The 23583-nt window shown below is 34.5% G+C and overlaps 1 protein-coding gene across 2 annotated transcripts; it reads right to left on the bottom strand.

Annotated features, from left to right (window-relative positions):
- Nucleotides 1-15654: 15654 nt before the first annotated feature.
- LOC112727177 (uncharacterized) lies at nt 15655-23358 on the bottom strand. 2 transcript variants are annotated; one of them, XR_003165603.3, is made up of 13 exons: nt 23098-23356; nt 22925-23014; nt 20128-20205; nt 19781-19855; nt 18751-18803; nt 18355-18505; nt 17965-18075; nt 17545-17671; nt 17298-17392; nt 16984-17122; nt 16581-16633; nt 16317-16390; nt 15655-16156 (listed from the first exon to the last, which is right to left on the bottom strand). XR_003165603.3 is itself a non-coding variant. In XM_025776848.3 (12 exons), the coding sequence occupies exons 1-12, from the start codon at nt 23140-23142 to the stop codon at nt 16064-16066; spliced, it is 1110 nt and encodes a 369-aa protein (XP_025632633.1). In that variant the 5' UTR covers nt 23143-23358; the 3' UTR covers nt 15655-16063. The 2 variants fall into 2 exon arrangements, 1 of the variants encoding a protein (XP_025632633.1); XM_025776848.3 differs by lacking the exon at nt 16317-16390 and having other exon boundaries at nt 23098-23358.
- Nucleotides 23359-23583: the final 225 nt, after the last annotated feature.

The raw sequence follows: 23583 nt of genomic DNA, 5'->3' as shown, positions 1-23583 counted from the left end.
GCAGATAGGACATGGGCAAGACGCAAGGGACATGCTGTGTCAGCATGCGGGACATGTATTAGCCATATGGCGAGATTGAATACAACATGTGGGGGATGTAGTGCCATATGGCGATATCCTGACTAACATGTAGGGGTGTGTTGGACACGTGTCACGTGTTGATTCGTTGTTTTTTGAACACATGACTTGTGTGTTGGGTGATCTGTCTATATAAGGCGAAATTTGTTATCATTTCATTGCGAAAATGAGAGTTGTTTGAGTATGTTGTTGGTGTGATGAGAGGGTACCATAAATATGGTGGTATATCACAACGGTAAGATTATCCGAAATACTCATGAGGGGGTGAGTTTTGCATGTGAGAATCCATTTTCGTTTGTAGTTTCATACACTATGACGTTTGCGGAGCTACATTACGGTCTCTCTCAAAGGATAGAGAATAGAGGGTGATATCTTAAAGAGGATGAGCAATATTCTGTATCGAAATCTCGTTATCGTATTCAGCGGCCTGATACAGTTTGATATTATACCAATCATTGACGAAACAAGTATGCAACGTATATTCCATATACCAACAAACTCAAGTTCAACAGCCAAAGATTGAGTTGTATGTCAAGTTTGAATATATAGATGCAAATGAGACTCAACATGACTCAGACAAGGAAGATGATAGAGTTGAAGTGTACAAAGGAATGAACAATAATGATAGCGAAAAGGACTTCGAAGCTACCTACGAAGCCAGTGACAAGAACGAGGATGGTGATGGAGGAGGTGAGGCAATCATGGAAAATGTCATGGTTCCACTCGCAGTTAGTCAACCGATGGACGTTCCACCTTTTATGCATAGCTTGGATCTTGACGTCATGCATGTACCAAAATTCTCCGAATATGCGAACATAGGTACGTGAGGAGTGAGTAATATGTTTTTCTTTAATTTATATTTTGGATGGATCAATGAATGACAATTTATTTTTTCTATAGGTGTTGTTGATTCTGAGAAAAGAAAGCTTAGGATCGGAATGGAATACAGTTATAGAAAGTCAGTCGTCGCAGCAACTAGGAGTTATACTATCTATAAAGGAGTCTATTACACTGTTTATGAGTCCGAGCCACAAACGTTATATGAAAAATGCAAGACGTATGATGTGGGTGCGATTGGTTTATCCGAGCCAGCTTCATAGAAAAGAAAGGTTGTTGGAAAATACAGAGATACAACGCGAGACACACGTGCACCTTATCACCAAAAGTTTGCATTACACAATTATGAATTTTAGCCTTATCAACAACATCCTGGGAGCCCAGGTGACCAATTCATATCCCCTGGATCAGCAATTTCAACTTCCGAAACCTGTACTCCTTAACCCGAGAAATGCCTAACTCTTGAGTTCTACAAGGGAGAATCACCAAGGATATTGGGATTTAAACACTTCTCTTCTCGAAAATGGAGTTTAAGGGTGGGTTCTGGATCCTTGACACTAGATGTTACAGGACAAGGTTCAAGATTAGGTTTGGGATCTTTGACACCTGATGGTGCGGGTCTGACCTCAAGACTTGGATCTAGATGTGCAACACCTGATGGTTTGGGGCAGGATTCAAGGTTGGGTTCTGGCTCTTTGACCCCTGATAATACTGGACCAACCACCAAATGCCGCATCTATGTGAAAAACTAGATTTCCGAGGTAGCATCCCTTGCATGCATGTATGAGGAGTGAGTAACATGTTTTCTTTAATTTATATTTTGGACGGATCAATGAGTGACAATTTATTTTTTTGTAGGTGTTGTTGATTCTAAGGATAGAGAGTTTAGGATCGGAATAGAATACAGTTCTAGAAAGTTGGTCGTCGCAGCAACTAGGAGTTACACTATCTCTAGAAAGTCGATTACACTGTTTATGAGTCCGAGCCACAAACTTACATGCAAAATGCAAGACGTATGGTCGTGGGTGGGATTGACTTATTCGAACCAGCTTCATAGGAAAGAAAGGTTGTTGGAAGATACGGAGATACAACGGGAGGCACATGTGCATCATGGAACGATTTTACGATATCATTTCAAGTTGGACTCAGACATAGCTGCTGAGACTATAAGACCATTGGTTGAAACTAACCCATCCATGCATGAAGGTAAAATCTATAATTGCAGAAGTTTAGTCAAAGTTCAACTACACCATCAATTACCGAATCGTTTGGTTGGCAAACAAGAAGTCGATAGCCAAATTTTTCGATGGTTGGGAAGAATCTTACCAAACTTTGCCATTGTGGTTCTCGGTAATGGTTCAGAAGATGTCTAACTCAATTGTCCAAATAGAAACATGACCTTGTATAACAGGAGTGAAGAAGCGGATGGTGTCAAGATACTTCACCATGTCTTCTAGAGTTTTAATCTATGTATTAGAGCGTTCTAGCATTGTAAGCATCTGGTTCAAGTTGACGACACACACCTTTACATAAAATACAAAGGTGCCTTTTTAGTTGCAGTTGCACAAGATGAGAACTAAAACATTGTGCCTATTTCTTTTGCTATCGTGGAGGGAATACCGCTGATACGTGATACTTTTTTCTTAGTAATTTACGAATGCATGTTGTTAGAAGAGACAACGTGAGTATAATCTTTGATTGACATGAGTCAATTAGGACAGAGTAAATCATAGCAACAATGATTGAAAACCTCAAAGAGCATAGTAGATATATTGTATTAGGCACATCGGTAGCAACTTCGTAATTTAAGGCCTTGTACTTGCAAAAGCTTGTTGTCAACATAGGCTATTCAAGGTGAAGGTTGTGGTAGGCTTAGAGAAGGGGTTGAATCTATGCCTTTCTTTTTAGTTGCTGTTATGACCCTTTTAAAACAAACTTTCAATTCTGATTCTGTTTGAATTCAACAGCGAAAATTTATGAGACAATTTATTTTTGTCTCATGAAAATCAGAAAACAGAATAGTGCAGAGAAGAGAAAAGCTAACACCAGCATATATCCTGGTTCGGTTGCCTTGTGCTATGCAACCTACGTCTAGTCTCCTCTACAACAATGGAGGAATTTCCACTATAGTTAACAGTATTACATACACCAATTCCACAGGATTGACACAATCCTTTCTCACTCAAGTTCTAACCTAACTTGACATTGGCTATGCTAATACCTAACTATTCACTCTTAGTGCTAACCTAACTAAGAAAGGGATACCTTACACGTACAAGATACAAGACACAGACATACCTAAAGAAATCTGAAATAAACTCTAGACTTTTCTCTCAAGTGTAACACTCAGCCTTTTTCCACTCATGACTTTTACTTGAGCTTTCTCACAATGCCTTTTCTCACAAGAAATTACAGAAAGATAAACATCGAAAAGTACATCACAATCTGTAAAACATGAAAGAGATTGACTTCATCAACAGCCTCTTCGCTATGTGCAAAACCAGATTTGCAAACCTCAGCTTGAGTTCTTCAGTATTTGCCGAATGCTTCTTTGAAAGAAAGCATTATCCAAGTAGAGGAACTTCTTTACAGAACACTACTCACACAACTCTGGTTTTCTCTCCTTACTTCTGAATGAGCAGAAAGTCATCTTTTATCTCCTTGCATGTTGCTGGGTTCTTCTTCCAAAGTCAACACCTTGAGCCTTGAGCTTCACCAACCCACAGATTCACTTTTTCTCAATAAACCTTAGAGTAGAAACTTTGCTTCTGACTTCTTCATCTTGACCGAAAGCCATAAAGCAGCAACCACAAGAGTCTTCCAATGGTCAACTTGATCTGAGCCCTTGAAAACCAACTTGGTCTCCAAGACATGTTTGAGACCGTGGATTCATAGCAGAGAGGAACAGAAATCCTCTTTTTCATATAGATCAAAATGGAGATACAGAGATTTGAAGATGAAGAGAAGAAAGTGTGTTGCATGTAAGAGGAAATGAGTTACCTTTAACCTAAGCTGGATTTGGTTTGATCTTGTTGATTTGACCTCAGCCTTTCTTGCCTAACCTTCTCTTTCTTTCCTCTTCTTTCATAACTAGCTTAGGAACTAAGCACTTTTTCTTGCTTCTGTGATTTGACTGAGACAGAGAAGTGTACGTTGCTTTTGGTTGAAGCACATGCAAAGAGTTTGAACCAAGTGAAGTACCAGGGCTTGGATCGGATCACTTCCTTTTTTTTGCCCGTTTTGATTTTTCCAGCCTTGTTTCCTTATGGGCTTCGTTTTTGTCATTAACCCATTAGTCTTGTTTTATTTTTCATTCCATTTGGGCTGTAATTCAAATTTTGAGCTGCAACATTTTATAAATAATTAGTAATATGCAATTAAATTAATCAACACTAATTATTTATTTTGCCCAAAAATAATGTTTGTCATCACTAATTAATTTAGTTAATTTCTTAACTCAACAATCTCCCCCTTGATGACAAACATATTTAAACAAAAATCAAAAGAGTTGAAATTTGGTAAAGTTGGAAAACTTCCCTTTGATTGATGTTTCTTGCTTTGGTGTTGCTCCCCCTTTTCTTTTTCAAGAGTAGCTCCCGCTTGATTTATGCTTTCCTTTTCGTTTCTGTTGTACATTGTACTTAAAGAGAACATAATAAAGAACTACACAATTATTTTGTCTAAGGGATATAGAACAAACAACATCACAGAATCAGCCCAACACATCATGAAAGCAAGTTCTAATACAGCAGCCAAACAAAGTCACAAACCAAAACAATACTAGTGGCTGCAGTAATACCAATAAACTTCATCATTCAAGGCAGTCAAAAACAACATTGCAGTCAAAAAGCAACATATCCTAACCATTACTCTCCCTTTTGTCATCAAGGGTGGAAAATTAACAAGATCAACAAAAACATGATTATAAATCCTGCAAGAAAAGGTTAGATCATAGTTCAAGGTTCTAACTAAGCTAACAAGAGTGCAGCAGTATTTAGAGTTATTACAGTAATCCAAGATAAAATAGTTGAAAAGTAGCAAAAGAAACAGAATTCATGAGACAAAAAGAGAGCAGCAGCAGCAGTTTTCATGAGACAATTTCTAGACATCAGAACCATTTTCCTCCGAATCAGCTTCCTCTTCAACATCAGTGGCAGGGTCTTCGTCCTTTTGAAGGTTATCAATGAAGGTCATGAACACAGCCACTCTATCCCTTGATTTCCTTAGGAAATTCTTATGCTTGCTAGCTAGCTTCCTTTGTTCCTTGCTCATGGCAATCATATGATTGGATTGGAAGACAAACTCCTGGACGACATCTTTGACAACATTCAGCAGAGCATATTGCTTCCCATTAGAGATGGAAGTACCCTCAGTGGAAGGAGCAGGAGATTCCTCAGGGACAAAGTCATCATCTTCATCATCTAGGACCACCCTTTCAGATCTAGTGGGTCCTTTTTGCTGTTTCACTGAACCACCCCCTTTTAGGTATGAATATCTTTTTTCATAATCCTCATTTGACAGGTCAACACCAAAATGTTCAAATATGCAAGTTAAAAATATGCCATAAGGTAGTGCTTTATCTTTCTCACTTCTAACAGAATCAAACATGTATCTAGCCATTAAATAGGCAAAAGAAATTTCTGTTTTAGTGATTAGGGCATACAAAACCAGTGTGTCTATGTAAGAGACCCTTTGATATGAACCACTTTGAGGAAGTAAGATGTGGTTGACAATTCGGTGCAACTGAGCACGTTCATATCCTAGGATTTTGTGAGTGGGTGTGATGCCATCAATTAAGGAAACATGTTCACAAATGTAAGCCAAAGCATCATGGTAAGAGATACCAACTCTTTCATCCCACTTTACAGACGTATAAGCACACGGCCCAACATCAGTGTACTTCAAAGAATCACTGATAGTTTCATTATTTAAAATAATGTCTCTGCCCTTAACATAAGAATGCACACTTCCTTCATGGTAAGTCATGTTTGCATAAAATTCTTTGACTAACAGTGGATACACAGGTTTTTTTATTTTGAAAAGGTGATTCCAGTCTAAAAATTCCAAATTTTCAACAAAAAGAAAACCTTTCTTTTTCAAAGTAGGTAAATCCGCAAGAAAAGAGGGACACAGAGTACGATACTGAATAACTCCCTCATAAAAATCGTGGTTCATGGCAGATTTGAAACGATGGGGGTTATAGTCTGAGTGAGATGTCATGAAATGCGATTTGTGAGCAAAAGGATCAATGTCTGGTTCTCTAACAGATTTGAGAGGGAGATGAGGGTTACCTCTTTGTGAGCGCAAAGGAACAGACCTTGACTTAGGTTTTGTTGTCTCAGGAACAGGTTCTTCAACAGCAGGACGCTTACCCTTGGATGAGCTAGGTTTCGAGGAGCTTGGTTTGGATGGCGTTGCCTTAGGTGGTGGCGTCGGTTTGGCAGGGGCAGGATACCTTGGTATGGTCTTGGTTCGCGCCATGGGAGCAGTGCGAGGAGGAGAGGTAGGAGGAGATGGTGAAGGTGTGAAGGTTCGGTCTTGGGAGCATGTGGAAGGCTTGGAGGGAAGCTTATACACCTTTTCATGAGGAGGCTTGTGTGCTATGGTTTTCTTCCTCATTTGGTGGTTTTTGTTTTAAGAAGAAAAAGAGTAATGAGGGTAGTGGTGAAAACGAAAGGTTTGAGAAGGAGTTATGGAGGGAAGAGAGGGAATGTTGGTAACCGTACCCAAAAATAGATTTCCAAAACTATGCAATTGCATCACCTTTTGAAATGACTTGAAAAGACATGACCTCATAAAAGAAAGATTTGATTTGATTAAAGAAATTAAAATTTTGTTTTAAATGTTGAAAACAAAAAAAAATCAAATCATACTGAAAATATTTTTGGATAAAAAAATTAAATAAAAATCCTTAAAAAATTTAAACATACAGCCCAACAAAAAATTCAACCAAACAAAAATTTGTAACATTCATATTTGGGCCCTGGAGTGATTGGTTTTAAGGAAACACATAGGACTACCCAGATCTGACTTGAGGTTGGCCCAGATCAATTTTTCACTTGCAACAAGCCCAGAACACGCTGATTAAGGGGAACGTTCATCTTCTGCCCAGAATTGTCTCATACATGTTTATGAGACAAAAAGCTCCAACAAATATATCAGCAATTTTCAAACAAAAAATCATAACTCAAAATTCCTAGATTGGTCCTAAGCATGCAGAATCTGTCCTCAGCTAATGGTTTTGTGAAAATATCTGCCAATTGCTCTTCCGATTTAACAAATTGAATGCTAATATTCCCCTTTTGGACATGCTCTCTTATTGAGTGAAGTTTCACTTCAATATGTTTAGTCCGAGAGTACAAAACTGGATTTTTAGAAATATTAATGGCACTCATATTATCACACATCAAGGGAATATTTTCAGCATTTAATTTGTAGTCGGCAAGCTGTGTTTTTAACCATAAAAGCTAAGAACAACATGAAGAAGCAGCTATATACTCAGCCTCAGCAGTGGATAAAGCCACTGTTGGCTGTTTCTTACTTGACCAAACATTTAAGGACTTCCCAAGGAAGCAACATAAGCCTGAAGTGCTCCTTCTATCAACTCTATCACCAGCAAAATCTGCATCACAATAACCAACTGCAGAAAAATCATCAATCTTAGGATACCAAAGACCAAAGTTGGATGCGCCATGAACATATCTAATGATCCTTTTAACTGCAGAAAGATGTGACTCTTTTGGTTTGGATTGGAACCTAGAACACAATCCAACACTTTGCACAATATCGGGTCTAGAGGAAGTTAAGTACATAAGAGAACCGATTATTCCTCTATACCTAGTCTCATCAATATCTTTCTCAGTTTCTCCCTTATCTAATTTTGAACTAGGATGCATGGGAGTTCCCATAGGTTTGGCATTTTCATACCAAATTTCTTAACTAATTCCTTGGCATACTTCTCTTGATGAATGAAAATACCTTTTTCAGTTTGTTTAATTTGCAGCCCAAGGAAAAAATTAAGTTCCCCCATCATACTCATGTCAAATTCACTTGTCATGAGTTTTCCAAATTCAGAACAAAGGGATTCATTGGCTGATCCAAAAATAATGTCATCAACATATATTTGAACTAGAATGAAGGAATCATTAGAATTCTTGATAAATAGAGTTGTGTCAGTGGTGCCTCTTTGAAAACCATTTTTCAAAAGAAAAGAGCTAAGTCTCTCATACCAAGCTCTAGGAGCTTGTCTTAAACCATAGAGAGCTTTAGATAATTTGAAAACATTATTAGAATGCTCTTTATTTTCAAAACCAGGAGGCTGCTCCACATACACTTCTCTGTCTATCACACCATTCAAAAATGCCCATTTCACATCCATTTGATATAATTTAAAACCACAAAATGCAGCATAAACTAAGAGAAGTCTTATGGCTTCCATTCGGGCAACAGGGGCAAAGGATTCATCAAAGTCTATTCCTTCTTCTTGGTCATATCCTTGTGCCACTAGCCTTACCTTGTTTCTTGCAATGCTACCATCTTCTCCCAACCTGTTCCAAAATATCCACTTGGTGCCGGTCACTTTCTTTCCACTTGACCTTGGAACCAAAGTCTACACTTTGATTCTTTTCAAACTCAAGAAGCTCATCCTCCATAAATTTAACCCAAGAGGGGTCACTAAGGGCTTCCTTGACGTTTTGAGGCTCTATTTGCGAAAGAAGGGCAATGTTTGATCCTTCATTTGCCTTTCTAGTGGAAGACCGTGTTTGCACTCCATGAGAAACATCCCCAATGACAAATTCCTCAGGATAATTCTTCAAGAATCTCTATTCACGAGGTCTGGTGGATTTGGAGGCAGATTCAGATACCAAGGAATTTTGAGTGCTGCTGGCTTCAGGATTTCCTTCAGATTCATGAGACAAAATGGAATTGTCTCTTTAATTTTCAGCAGTTGCAGTTTTTGGTTCAGTTTGACCAGAATTTCCTTTTTCATTATTTTGAGTGGTTTCATCTTCCTTTTGAGCTTGATTTCTTGCATCACAATCTTCCAAAATGCTTTGCACCAAATTAGTATCACAAATGTAACATGTATGGACTCCTCAATAATCCTAGCATCTTGATGATAAACCCTATATACTTTACTAGTTGTGGAATATCCTACAAACAAACACTCATACGCCTTTGGATCAAATTTTCCCAAATTATCCTTGTTATTTAAAACAAAACATTTGCATCCAAAGATGTGCAAGTAGTCTAAGTTTGGTGGGTGACCTTTCCAAAGTTCATAAGGGATTTTCTTCAAAAATTTTCTTATGATTATTCTATTCAAAATGTGGCAAGCCGTGTTAACCGCTTCAGCCCAAAGGAATTTTGGAACATTACTCTCACAAAGCATAGCTCTTGTCATCTCTTGTATGCTTCTATTTCTTCTTTCCACAACACCATTTTGTTGTGGTGTTCTTGGATAAGAGAAGTTGTGAGATATTCCAAATTTCTCACAAAAGGATTCAAATAAATTATTTTCAAATTCAGTTCTATGATCACTTCTTATAGAAGAGATTTTAAAATCCTTTTCATTTTGAATTTTTTTGCAAAAAGGTTCAAAGGCCGAAAAGGCTTCATTTTTGTGTGAAAGAAATAGAACCCACCCAAACCTAGTATAGTCATCCACAATTACTAAACCATAATGTTTACCACCTAGGCTTTAAGTTCTTGTTGGACCAAATAAATCAATGTGTAGCAACTCAAGTGGTCTTTTAGTAGAGATATTTTCCTTTAGTTTAAAAGAACTTTTTGTTTGTTTTCCCATTTGGCAAGCATCACAAGTGATGTCTTTGTCAAACTTTATCAAAGGAAGGCCTCTTACTAATTCTTTCTTTACAAGTTTGTTTATTTGAAACATACTTGCATGGCCCAATCTCTTGTGCCATAACCACTTTTCAGATTCTTTAGAGTGAAGACAAGCTACATTTTGATCGTTTAGTTCATCAAGAGTAAGTCCATACATATTATTAAAATGCTTGGCAACAAATATTACTTCATTTGTCTTTTCATTAACAATGCAGCATTCAAGTCTTTTGAAAATTACTAAATATCCTAAATCACACAGCTGACTTATACTCAAAAGATTGTGCTTCAAACCACATACCAACAGTACATCATCAATGAAAGTAGATTGCTCATTACCTACTTTTCCAACAGCAATGATTTTACCTTTACCATCATCTCCAAAGGTCACAAAACCTCCATCATACTTATTTAGTTTGATGAAGTAGGTTGACCTTCCAGTCATGTGCCTTGAACATCCACTATCCATGTACCACATGTCCTTTTTGTTCTTAGATGCTAGGCAAATCTGCATGAAGAGTTTCAAGTAGCCTTAGGTATCCAAATTAATTTGGATCCTTTGAAGTTAATCCATCTTGGTTGCCCAAGTGCATTGAAGTCACAAACAACATTATAGACTTTGTTTCCTACAACTCTCTTTTCAATGAAGCATTGTGCATATGAGTGACCAAATTTCTTGCAATTAACACAATGATTTTCTTATGTGTGTCGCTGAAATTGAGGTGAGTTATATTGTTTGAAATGATTAAATGGTTGAAATTTTCTGATTTTTGGAGGAGAAGTATTTCTTTTGAAAAACTGATTTTTGTTTAAGTTATTTCTCTTTGCAAAAGTATTTTCACCAGAATTTCTTTGAACATTTGGATTTTTCAAATATGAGGTTTTGTTGAAAAATGATGGTTTCTTGAAAATAGCCTCATTTTTCGAAATGTATCCCAAACCTGGCCTGTTTGAACTTGGTTTGGTTCTTGGTGAAGGTTCAGTTTCACTTGTGTACACTTCATCAAATTTTTCTTCAAAAGTTGAAACATATCCAATACCTGATTTGTTTGGCATGGATTTGGTATTTGATGAAGAAGCCACAAATTTTATAGAGGAAGTATTGGAAATTGCATCTTCCTTGGCTATGTAGCCTAAACCAGATTTTTCAAACAATGGTCTTTGACTTGCAAGTAATTTGTCCAAGTTACTGGAACCTTGAGCAAATTTTGCTAAGTCACCATTCAGTCTTTTAATCATATCATTTAATCTTTTATTTTCAGTAATTAACTCATGAGAAGGATCCACAATGTGCTTTCCTTTTAATTTTTCAAGTTCAGATTTTAAAAATCTGTTTTCTTCAATGATGTCCAAAGCACATTCAGTTTCCTTCACTTTTTCTTTTAAAAAAATCATTTTCAGCTCTTAACACATCTCTTTCAGATCTGCATTCATTGTACTTGTCAAGCAGTTTTGAGGTGTTTAAAGTAAGATCATCAATAATAGCATGTAAATCCTCAATAGTCAAATCATAGTAATTTACCTCATCAAGATTGTTGTTTCCAGCCATAAAGCAGTCTTTGTCATCTCCTTCAGATTCTTCTTCTTCATTTGAGTCGTTCTCAAGATCCTCCCAAGCTACCATGAGTACTCTCTTTCTTTCCTTCTTTCCTTTATCCTCCTTTTTAAGCTTTGGACAGTTTAGTTTGAAGTGTCCAGCCTCCTTGCAGTGATGGCACGTCACTTTGCTCAAGTCGATCTTGTGCTCCTTTAAACTTGAACCCTTGTATTTGCCCTTGTTCTTCATCATCCTTCTAAATCTCCTAGCAAAAAACAAAAGCTCATCATCTGAAATACCATCACTAGACTCACTCTCTTTTGGTTCTATTTGTGACTTGAGGGCTATTCCCTTTTTTATTCTTTGAGTCTATGTTTTTGTGTGTGGCTTCATAGGCAAGGAGTTTTCCTCTCAGCTCATCATAGGTTATGGGACTTATGTTGTTGCTCTCGGTTAGGACAGTGGCAGTGTTTTTCCATTCTTTTGTGAGGCTTCTAAGGAGTTTTCTCACCAAGGTTTGTTCTGCATAGTTTGTACCCATAGCATCAAGGTTGTTGATTATGATTGAAAATCTCTCAAACGCTTCATCAATGCTTTCTCTATCCTTCATGCTAAACATCTCGTACTCTTTTCGCAGCATATCAATTCTCGTTTTTTTGACTTGTTTAGTGCCTTCATGTGTAACCTGGAGTTTTTTCCAGATTTCTTTGGCTGTCTTGCATCTAGACACCTTCCGGTACTCTTCAAAGCTGATAGCACAGTGAAGAAGGTTGATTGCTTTAGCATTCAGCTCTATCTTCTTCTTATCATCTTCATTCCATTCAGCTTCTTCTTTTGGAGTCACCACTCCATCAGCACTTGTTTTTGTTGGGATCTTGGGACCGCTCACAACGATCTTCCATATGTTGTAGTCAATGGATTGGATAAAAATCCTTATCCTTTCTTTCCAGTAGGAATAGTTCTTCCCGTTAAAGAAAGGTGGCCGGTTGTTTGACTGGCCTTCAGTGAGGGTGTAGGCAACTGTGGTTGTGCCCAGGTTGTTCGCCATTGGATCTTTGCTCCAAGCGGTTAAGCTTGATTCTTGAGACCTTAGCTTCTGATACCAATTGAAGGTTGTGGTAGGCTTAGAGAAGGGGGGTTAAATCTATGCCGTTCTTTTTAGTTGCTGTTATGACCCTTTTAAAACAAACTTTCAATTCTGATTCTGTTTGAATTCAGCAGCGGAAATTTATGAGACAATTTATTTTTGTCTCATAAAAATCAGAAAACAGAACAGTGCAGAGAAGAGAAAAGCTAACACCAGCATATATCCTGGTTCGGTTGCCTTGTGCTATGCAACCTACGTCCAGTCTCCTCCACAACAATGGAGAAATTTCCACTATAGTTAACAGTATTACATACACCAATTCCACAAGATTGACACAATCCTTTCTCACTCAAGTTCTAACCTAACTTGACATTGGCTATGCTAATTCCTAACTATTCACTCTTAGTGCTAACCCAACTAAGAAAGGGATACCTTACATGTACAAGATACAAGACACAGACATACCTAAAGAAATCTGAAATAAACTCTAGGCTTTTCTCTCAAGTGTATCACTCAGCCTTTTTCCACTCATGGCTTTTACTTGAGCTTTCTCACAATGCCTTTTCTCACAAGAAATTACAGAAAGATAAATATAGAAAAGTACATCACAATCTGTAAAACATGAAAGAGATTGACTTCATCAACAGCCTCTTCGCTATGTGCAAAATCAAATTTGCAAACCTCAGCTTGAGTTCTGCAGTATTGGCTGAATGCTTCTTTGAAAGAAAGCATTATCCAAGTAGAGGAACTTCTTTACAGAACACTACTCACACAACTCTGGTTTTCTCTCCTTACTTCTGAATGAGCAGAAAGTCATCTTTTATCTCCTTGCATGTTGCTGGGTTCTTCTTCCAAGGTTAACACCTTGAGCCTTGAGTTTCACCAACCCACAGATTCACTTTTTCTCAATAAACCTTAGAGTAGAAACTTTGCTTCTGACTTCTTCATCTTGACCGAAAGCCATAAAGCAGCAACCACAAGAGTCTTCCAATGGTCAACTTGATCTGAGCCCTTGAAAACCAACTTGGTCCCCAAGACATGTTTGAGACTGTGGATTCACAGCAGAGAGGAACAGAAATCCTCTTTTTCATATAGCTCAAAATGGAGATACAGAGAGTTAAAGATGAAGAGAAGAAAGTGTGTTGCATGTAAGAGGAAATGGGTTACCTTTAACCTAAGTTGGATTTGGTTTGATCTTGTTGATTTGACCTCAGCCTTTCTTGCCTAACCTTCTCTTTCTTTCCTCTTCTTTCATAACTAGCTTAGGAACTAAGCACTTTTTCTTACTTCTGTGATTTGACTGAGACAGAGAAGTGTACGTTGCTTTTGGTTGAAGCACATGGAAAGAGTTTAAACCAAGTGAAGTACCAGGGCTTGGATCGGATCACTTCCTTTTTTTTTGTCCGTTTTGTTTTTTTTTCAGCCTTGTTTCCTTATGGGCTTCGTTTTTGTCATTAACCCATTAGCCTTGTTTTATTTTTCATTCCTTAGGGCTGTAATTCAAATTTTGAGCTGCAACATTTTATAAATAATTAGTAATATGCAATTAAATTAATCAACACTAATTATTTATTTTGCCCAAAAATAATGTTTGTCATAACTAATTAATTTAGTTAATTTCTTAACTCAACACAAGGACAGTAGAAGAGTACAACATCAACTACAAGAGGTTGCAAGAGCGAGGCAAGGCATATACCTGATGGTGTGACAACATCGGAGTTACAAAGTGGGTATTGGCATTTGACGTCAATGGGGCCACATGACGACAAACCTTGTCGAGTGCATAATTTCAGTGATCAAGGGTGCTCGAAATCTTCCTATGTTGGGCTTGTCCGAGCAACATATTATCAGTTGAATGAGCTATTTACACAAAAGAGTTTATGGTTCAAACATTGGATACTGAGAAATTGTTGTTGCTGAGGTGGTTGCTGAAGAACTCCCTTGGACAATCTTAGCCATACTAAGAACAAATTTAAGTACCAATCGCGATAATCAATAGGAAGTCTAAAGTTCCAAATTGAAAGGGGATGTTGTTCTCGCAACCGAGTGTTGTGATAGTTTTTCCAATCCACCATCCATCCTGCATGTACTACCCTCCAGTCATAAAGTTGTATTATGCGAAGAGTGATGCAATGGTCTTCCACTCGAATGACTTTTGCAGATAGTTATCAGAATCGAATCGGTAATTGACCTGGTCATACGATTAGGTCACTGGTTCAACCGTTGAGTCACTAATTTATCCAGTTAATCCGGTTATAATTAAATAAAAATATAAAATTATAAAATAAAATTAAACTTAAAAATTAAATACATGTTTTTAAAAATATATTAATAACAATCAAATATCAATTCTTAGATATAATTTATGGTAACAAAAGGGATAATAAATTAGTCACTAGTACAAAATACTTTCTCAATTTAAATGAACGAGAGAAAACAAAAGATAGTACCATCAATATCAATATATTAATATATTTGTATATTATTTGTGGTTACTTGTTTGGTATTCATGTCAATCCATGCTTAAAAGGATAAAAAAAAGAATTCATTCATGTTATGTTTTATTTCATTTAGTATTAGTAGCCTACTCATAGTGTATTTTAGTGTAAAGATATCAAATAGAATTATTAATTTAGTTTAAAGAGATAAAAAAATTAAATTTGTTATTACTCAAAAAATTTTTACTATATATTAAATAATGTGTTCATTAGTTTTTATTTTATTGTAAAAATTATCTAAATCATAATACTAATAGTATATCATAAGGTTATTATTATTAATGTATTAACCAAATTTTAATATTTATTATTTATATATATTTGAAAATTATATTTGAGAATTATTTATTTAGTTTCATAATAAAAGATATTTTTAAATTTGAATAATTTATTTATTAGTTTGTACTTATTATACCGTATATTCAATAATTTATTGAAAAAAGAATATTAATATAATGAATAAAATTTTTTAAAAAAAATATTATTTAAAGAATAAGGACAAATAAACTTCTAACCAATTTGAATTTAGAGACAATTAAGCCCCTGTCCATTTATGAACCTGACACATCAGCATTTTCCGTTTAGAGTTGACGGAAAAACACCCACAGGGACCACGTTGTGTCACGAAAGTAGAGGGCAGGGAGTTTTTATTTTAAGGAGTTGCGTTATCATTCTGAGAAATAGACAGCAACCGAGTTGGTAGTTCACTCTAACAAAAAAGAAAAAGTTAAACATTTCTATTTAATAGCACTAATAAAAACTACCATAAAAAATGAGCAAAAACAATCCTGACATTTCTTGAAAAATTCATTACACTTAAATTACAAATAGAAATTAAAACAAACGACAAAAAAAAAAAAAAAATACTAGGTGAATAAGTTATTTTTGTAACCAACTCTAACTAAGTATCTTTATGTGTTTTTTCATCTCTGTTATTCACGCATTCAACTTCAATTCCAGCATCTCCTCCACCTTCTTTCAACTTGGTCAGACTTGGTTGTCAAAAACACTTGTACACTTAGTATCACCAACAGAACAAATGCTATAAAAACTTGTGCAAAGGGCAAGCTTAACAAAATGCTAAGTTACAAACTGAGATCATGTAAAGGCTCAATTTTGTATTGTGAATCATTATTTTTCTTGCACATATTACATTGGAGATTTCACAATTGCTTTGAGTTTCTACCAGCGCGGAGCAAATACTGATACCAAATATGGATCGGTGCGATATGGAAGACCACTTCGAGCTCCAAGAGCTTTACAGTTGGCCGCAGCCTACGGTTGACATTAAACAACGAGGTAGTAAGGATCAAACTTTTTGACATTATGTTCATAGAGACTCTGATAATATATCATGATAAATTATTCATCCTGAACGCTCAAGTTACTAGGCAGATCAGAAAAACAGAAACACGTCAATAATTATATATCTAACCTCAAATTCACTATGTGACATTATATAAACTGGTAATTGGTATGGGCTTCATTGTCTTCCAATTTTCATACAAACTGTTAAATGAATCCATTTTAGTCCTTGAAAGTTGAAACACTTTTCTTCTCAAAAGATTTGATCTTTTCAAAGTCTATTAAGTATTAACCAACACATGAATATTGTGCATCTGTGTGAAATCCTGTTTTATTCTTCCTAACACTGATTATAAATCCATATTATGCCATCTTCAATTAAATGATTGCTTACCACATAAGAAGCAAATGGCAACATTGCCCTTGGATCAAAGTTGGCACATATAGCTGCAAATACATATAAAATAAAAGGCTTTGTAAATTTTGCAGTTGTATACTTGTATCATCAAACAATGAAGGTACCAATCAGCAAAACAAAATACTATCCAAGACTAGAAGCAACAACAACAAAAAGTCTCGCCCCGCTAAATGGAGTTGGCTACATGGATCAAATGATGCTAGTGTGATCTATTATGAATCATGTCTAAACTTGGCCTGTTAACACTAGAAGTAAAGGACAACAAAATTTAAGTCTATGTAGAATTGATGAATTATCCTCATATGGTTTATCTGAATGTGAAAATCACACAATTCAAGCTTGTAAATGCAAAAAGGTAATGGGAAGAGTTTCCGCATACCATATAAAATAGCTCCAACAAATGCGTCCCCGGCACCAGTTGTATCAATAATCTCTGATTCTGGAATCTTTTCAGCAGTCCCAATAGATAACCTTCCACACACGGATCCTATTCCTTCTGCAGTAAATCTTGTTATGGACTGGAAGGATTAACCGGAAAAAAAGATCAATACAAGTAGTATTTGCCAAGATTTAAAATAACTAGTAATAGCTCAACTAAATCAATAACTACTTCTAAAAGGTGGCAAACTTTCCTAATACATCACATCTCAAATTTCAGTTGGATAAAAAGTTTCTAGTTTCGCTCAGTTATACCGAGGCTATGATTGTAGGCATGGTGCTATCATCCTTCGACTTTGATAGTGACTCCAAGTCGCTATCGATATCAATTTCTTCTAATAGGGGACTCTCTGCGAAAAGAACTTTGCAACTTACTTTCTATAAAGAAATCAAATTCACAAAAGATGGTTATTCAACCAGATGCTATAGTTTTTCTCCCTATTCTAGCATATGAATCCAATTTCACAAGATCAAAACAAGAGGGTAGAAAAAGTATGTTCACCATCCGCAAGTTGCTCAAGCATTATGCAGCCATTCTTTCCTAAAGTCACGATTACAAATTTGAGTCTTGGAAGCCTTAACATGATCGAAACAAGTGCTCTTGGAATAGTCGATGCTCTCGTCCAAGCCTGACAAGATGTCAGTGTAAGAAGTTATGACTCAGTTAAGAAAATCATTTATCACAATGAATCAGATAAACATTCAATTTCAATCAGATAAATTCATATCTTCACATTTCCATGTTGTGTTTGTCAATACTTTTCTATGTCATTCTTTGGCTACAATAGAAAGCTAAATATCAGTTAAATAAATTTCATGATCCTCTCATGAAATCTTGGAGTCTAAGAATAATCCAACCTAATAGAAAATTTCACAAGCATTTTTCTGAGAAATTCTACTTCATGACAACAGTGTTACTTGCCTGTGGAAATTTTTCCGAGCATATAACATAATCTGTCAGTGGTAGGAGTTCGTCCAATCCTTCCCTTGGCCTTTCAACATCAACTAAGATAGGTATTTTTCGATTAAATGCCTACAAGAACAAAATATAATTAAATCAGTTTAAGATTCATTGAACAGTATGTGAAAAGTTTATGAATCCACTAAAAGTTCATATATAGTTTTCTTTTTTTCTTAATTGATTCGAACAGAAACGTAGCCTCGACTTTTCACTGCTAATTCTCCTACCGTCAATGATCGGCATTGTTGGAGTTAGTAACCTCTTCAGAAGAAGAGTACATTGTAACAATTACAATCATGAAAATTTGAAAAGATAAATTTTTTTATGAAAGAACTAACTTATTTAACTTACCTCGTGAGCAATGAGAAGAGCAGTTTCTGGCATTCTTACATCAAAATAAGCCAATTTCGCTCCATCCAATGCAGATAACAAACGAGGTCGTGGAAGATCTTCCGGTATCATTTTAGGATATCCTTCAGTGAATATGCAAGTGCGTGTTTTCCTAAATTTTAAAACATCATGATTATGGTTAATGGCAATCTATCTAACAAGAAAACTTAAGATGGAGATATATCATAAACACCAAGGAATTTGTAGCATTTTCGTTAACACTTTAATTCAAGTTTCATCTCTAACATAGATTATTTTCATTGGATATAAATATCATCATCATGCATTCTTTTGTTTCTTTGAAACACATTTATTCAATTGAAATATTGGGTAGACCATTTAAGCAATGGCACATACGTTTGGTTGTCAATAATGATGTAGCTAAATGGTGTAGTCCCCTCCTTGGAGATCTGGAAACAAATGGAAATAGATTTTGGTGAAAGATTAATTACCAAAACAATCAAGATTGAACTGGTTGAACTTGCTGCTTTAATTTGCTTGCCTTAGTCAAAGCAATTGGCGAGAGAAGTAAAATAGTAGTACAAAATTTTCTCATGAATCGATTCATGGTTATAAAACTACTGATATGGAAAAAGTTCCAAGTTTACCTACCAATTGTACTTGCAGCGGGATATTCTATTCTATCACACTGCTATTAGACCGGCTATACTTTATGGTACAGAATATTGGGCAGCCAAAGAGAAGCACGAACATAAGTTAAGTGTGACAAAGAGAAAGATGTTAAGATGAATAAGTGGTCATACGCGATTGGATAGAATAAGAAACGAAGATATAAGAGAGAGAATTGGAGTAGCATTTATTATGGAAAAGATGGTAGAATCGCATCTCTAGTGGTTTGGACATGTGAGAAGAAGATCGACAGAGCACCAGTCAGGAGGGTAGATGAGATGGAAGACGGAGAAGGGGTGAAAGACAGAGGAAGACCTAAGAAGACCATCTATGAGGTGGTCAAACGAGATCTACATGTAAACGGTCTCTTTGTAGACATGATACATGATAGAACTCAATGGTGTCGTTTGATCCATGTAGATGACCCCACTTAGTGGGACAAGGCTTTGTTGTTATTGTTGTATAAACACAAATATTAAACAATTTTAGGATAAGTCTTAAATTATAAATGCTATATATATTATCCTATCTAAAGGGGAGCCTTGGAGAATGGTTGATGTGATTATTTGATTAGATGGCCTACATTATACTCTTTGGAAGCAATCCTTCCTCAAACCCTGCCCGGCTGCCCATATATATTATCCTATCTTTTTGTTTCCTTTTTTCGATAAAAATGTACAAGAAACTGCAAACATACTCAACTCGAGCTATTCATTCAGATCTAGAAAACAAAGGAAAGTTTGATATATATACATACCACCATGAAAGAGGTGTCAATCCCTTCAGCTTCTAGCTCCTCTACCAAGGCCCTGCCTTGAGGATCATTTGCAATCTAGTAATTATTTCAGAAAAACAAAAATCAATAGAAATTATCTACACCATTAAGTTGAGTAGAATATCATTGAAACTATTAGATATATAACTATTTATGTGCCTCTAACCAGCAGCTTAAGCTTTTAAGGAAGTTGGTTTATGAAAAAGTATCAAGGCTTCTACTATAACTAAGGCTTATAGTTGGATCATTCATTGTTATCCCATTCTTTTAAATAAATATAAAATTTAAGCACAAGATAAAAATAGAGAAAAAGAAAAGAAAATAGGAACCTTAGAAATTATCCTTGGCTTTAAGCCAAGACGAGCAGCACAAGTCAAAGCATTTCCAGTATTTCCACCACCTTGGACCTAACAAATCGAGCAGGAAAGATTGCAAACAAACAGCGATCAGACTCCCTATCCCAAGTAGAATATAAATATCCTAAATCATAAACCATATGCATCTTCATCTATTCATTCCTCGCTTTTCATATGGATTTTAAACACTATAATTAAAAACAAGTGCTAAATATATAGTTTAGAAGCTTGCAAATATTTTTCCAAATGGAGATTCCTGTCGACAAAGTATTATTGTATTATAAATGCCAATAAGGACAAGAAAAACAAACAGAAAAGAAAAGCAGATATAGTGCAAAATAACTTCATAGTATATATTGTCCATCAAGATCCCATGAGGCTTTGCTTGGGTGGCAAAAAGAAGGTGAACAATATATACACACACACAAAATCATGTAGTCAACTGTATAGAATATATTTTAAAATATAAAATACACATTAAAAATGAATTAAACAACATATATATCTATATACAAATACATTGTAACTGATTTTGTGTGCACGTAGCATTTATATATATATATAGTCCATCAAGAAAAGTTTATTGTTATTTGCTAAATTATGATGAATAGTCACCTGCTGTGATAATTGTCCACTATGATTTGCCATATTTGACAAATTTTTTTAGGTTTGTAATTACTGTATAATCCTATGTATTTATTTTAGGGATTAATTCCTACGCTTACCTGCTTGCAATTTGATTAGCTGTTGCTCTAAAGTTTTTTACATTGTGTATATAATGGATTTATTTCATGTAACAACCACTCTTTGTTTTTGTGCTAACTACGCTTGTATTTTATTAACTTTTTTACTTGTATTTCATGAAGTATTTGCTGTTAAAAAAAAGAAGTAAGTTACTAAAATACTGAAAATTCTAATAAACTACTTTTAAAATTTCAAAATGCCATAACTTCAGCTGCCAAAAGTCTACCTTAATGGAAATAATTTATAATTAAAAACCATTTAGAAAAAAAAATAGATCCTTTTGTTTTTGGTATCTAAATATATCCTTTTGTTAACAATAAATGTGTCACCTCGCAAAAAATTAAAATGCAGGTGTGAAAACGAAAGAACTTTCTCCACCACTTTATAAAAAACTGGTCCTTTTTTTTTGTATATAATACTAGTAACTAGTAATAATAACGAGGATGAAAATAATTAAATAAAATAATGATGAAAAGAAATTAAAAAAATAAAAATAAAACTAACCGTACCTAACAAACAAGTAAGCCTACAAATCACCCATTATAAAACTTAAACCTATAATTAATAATTTGCAACCAAACTTTTTCTAACATATTTTGAACAAAAAAATCTAAAATAAGGAAACCTTAAATTAAAATTACTATTTCAAGTTTAAAATAGTTTATAGTATATAATATATATTTTACAAAACAAAAAAATGACAGGTCCAAGACAACAAAAATAAAAGTAAAGCTTTATCGAATCATGCTGCAAATGACTCCCACTTAAAACCATTTCAGGAAAGTAAGAAAAGAAAATCACCGGAGTTTAACAACATGATTACCCCATCCAACTATTATTTACGACCCGAGACTTATTTAATTAGTGTCTTGCTTTGGACACTTGATAAGGGGTGGATCGTGGATTTATTATATAAATTAGAAAATTTCAATATAAAATGTAAATTTAATACAAATTAATTTCATCTACTTCTCTCTGTATTTAAAAATAAAAAAATAAATATTTAATTATATGATAGTACACCAATAATAGTGATAACTCCATGCAGTAAAAACAAACTTGATTCTTAAACATTTGTTAAGAATGCAATTTATTATTTATAAAAAACAATTTTTAATATAATTAATATCATTGAGAATTCCAATATCTTATCTTTGGTATAAATAACTTTTTCTTTTATATTTTAGAACATCGATTATGCTACGTATATATCAAAATCAGCTACCAAAGTCAACTATGAGTATAAAATACATATTAGAACACAAATACATATTAAAAATAAATTAAACTACTCATATATTTATATACAAATATATTGGTGGTTGATTTTAGTGACTGATTTTGGTGTATAAATAGCTTTAGAACATAGATTGTTACTTAAATATTATGTATTAAGTCAAGAATATTCCGCTTCTTACTATATGATTAGATTTTAACCATATATTTACTACGTTTTTATATGAATAATTTAAATTTATAAAGATAATTTCTTATTCTAATTGATAAGATTTTTATAATATAGTATTTGTGATAATAAAAATTTAAATAATATCACATATTAAAACTTAAATATATAACTTGGCATATAAATATATAAAAAAAATTATCGTAGAATGAGTATTGCATCCTTCACTTTTTTCAAAACGCATTAATATTTGTAAAAAAAAAAAAAAAAAAAAAAAAAAAAAAAAAAAAAAAAACCTGAAAATACTTAAAAAAATGTACCGCCGCTAAATTAGTTGTTAACTTATTATGTATTAATTCAGTCCCTATGTATTTTGTTGCTACTTTTTTGTGTAGCATTGAAAAAACATTTACCTAAAACAACCGATAAAAAATGCTCCTAATATTAAGGAAGTGAGTAATTTAGAAGTCTAATAAGACATGAACAAGTAAACATATAAAAGAATAATTTTTTTTCTTTTATATATATAATATTTGTAATTGGAGAGAAAACTAAATTTTAAGGGGAAAAAGAGGTTGAAAGGAAAAATGGTAGTGAAAAAGAAGAAATATCGATAGGTACCTTGAGGTCAGTGGTTCTGTTCTTGGAGTCTGGTTTAGGAAAAGTTGGCACTGTTGCTAGTAAATCCACTCCAACTCCACCGAACCCAACCTGCCACAATTTCAATTCAGTAATGATTGCTTGCGGATATTAGAATTAGAATTAGAATTAGAAATAGAGAAGAGTGCACTGACAATGACGCGATTCTGAGGAATTGGAAGAGCGTAATCAGAAGACATTCTTCTTCTTTCTAGGGTTCCTCTTTCCCCTTCAATCAAATTAAGATCACTGTCTGTGTTTGTGTGTTGGTGGTGCTGACTGGAAGGAAGAAGATGCTGCACATGGAGACAAAATAAAGATGACTTGTTTAATTATTCTTTATTCACTTTTCATTTTCAATCTTATATCAGCTTCGCCATAATGCTTCTTCGTGTTGGTTGACTTGCGCAAAATATGGTCTTTCCCTTTTTTCTTATTTAATTTACGAGTTACGACCTTTGGATTTTGGTAATTTTTTTTAATTAGTTTATTCAAGTTAATTTTTTAAAAAATATTGTTTTAAAAATTATAATATCTATATTTGATAAAAATGATTTAATAAATATAAATAACAACAAATATATTTGATTGAAATAATTTTTAAAATTTTTTTACATTCGAATATTAAATTTCACTATAGA

The sequence above is a fragment of the Arachis hypogaea genome, chromosome 12, assembly GCF_003086295.3.
Source record: "Arachis hypogaea cultivar Tifrunner chromosome 12, arahy.Tifrunner.gnm2.J5K5, whole genome shotgun sequence".
Lineage (NCBI taxonomy): Eukaryota > Viridiplantae > Streptophyta > Magnoliopsida > Fabales > Fabaceae > Arachis > Arachis hypogaea.
Note: the sequence above shows the minus strand (reverse complement) of the source record. Positions and strands in the feature narration are given on the sequence as shown.

What these genes read in the sequence shown, in the direction of transcription:
- LOC112727177 (XM_025776848.3), bottom strand. Translation starts at nt 23,142, where the DNA reads ATGTCTTCTGATTACGCTCTTCCAATTCCTCAGAATCGCGTCATT. An exon ending in CTCTTCTCATTGCTCACGAG is followed by an intron (nt 18,076 to 18,354) that starts GTAAGTTAAATA and finishes TTGTTCTTGTAG; the next exon opens with GCATTTAATCGAAAAATACC. An exon ending in TGTTGGAGCTATTTTATATG is followed by an intron (nt 16,634 to 16,983) that starts GTATGCGGAAAC and finishes ATGTATTTGCAG; the next exon opens with CTATATGTGCCAACTTTGAT.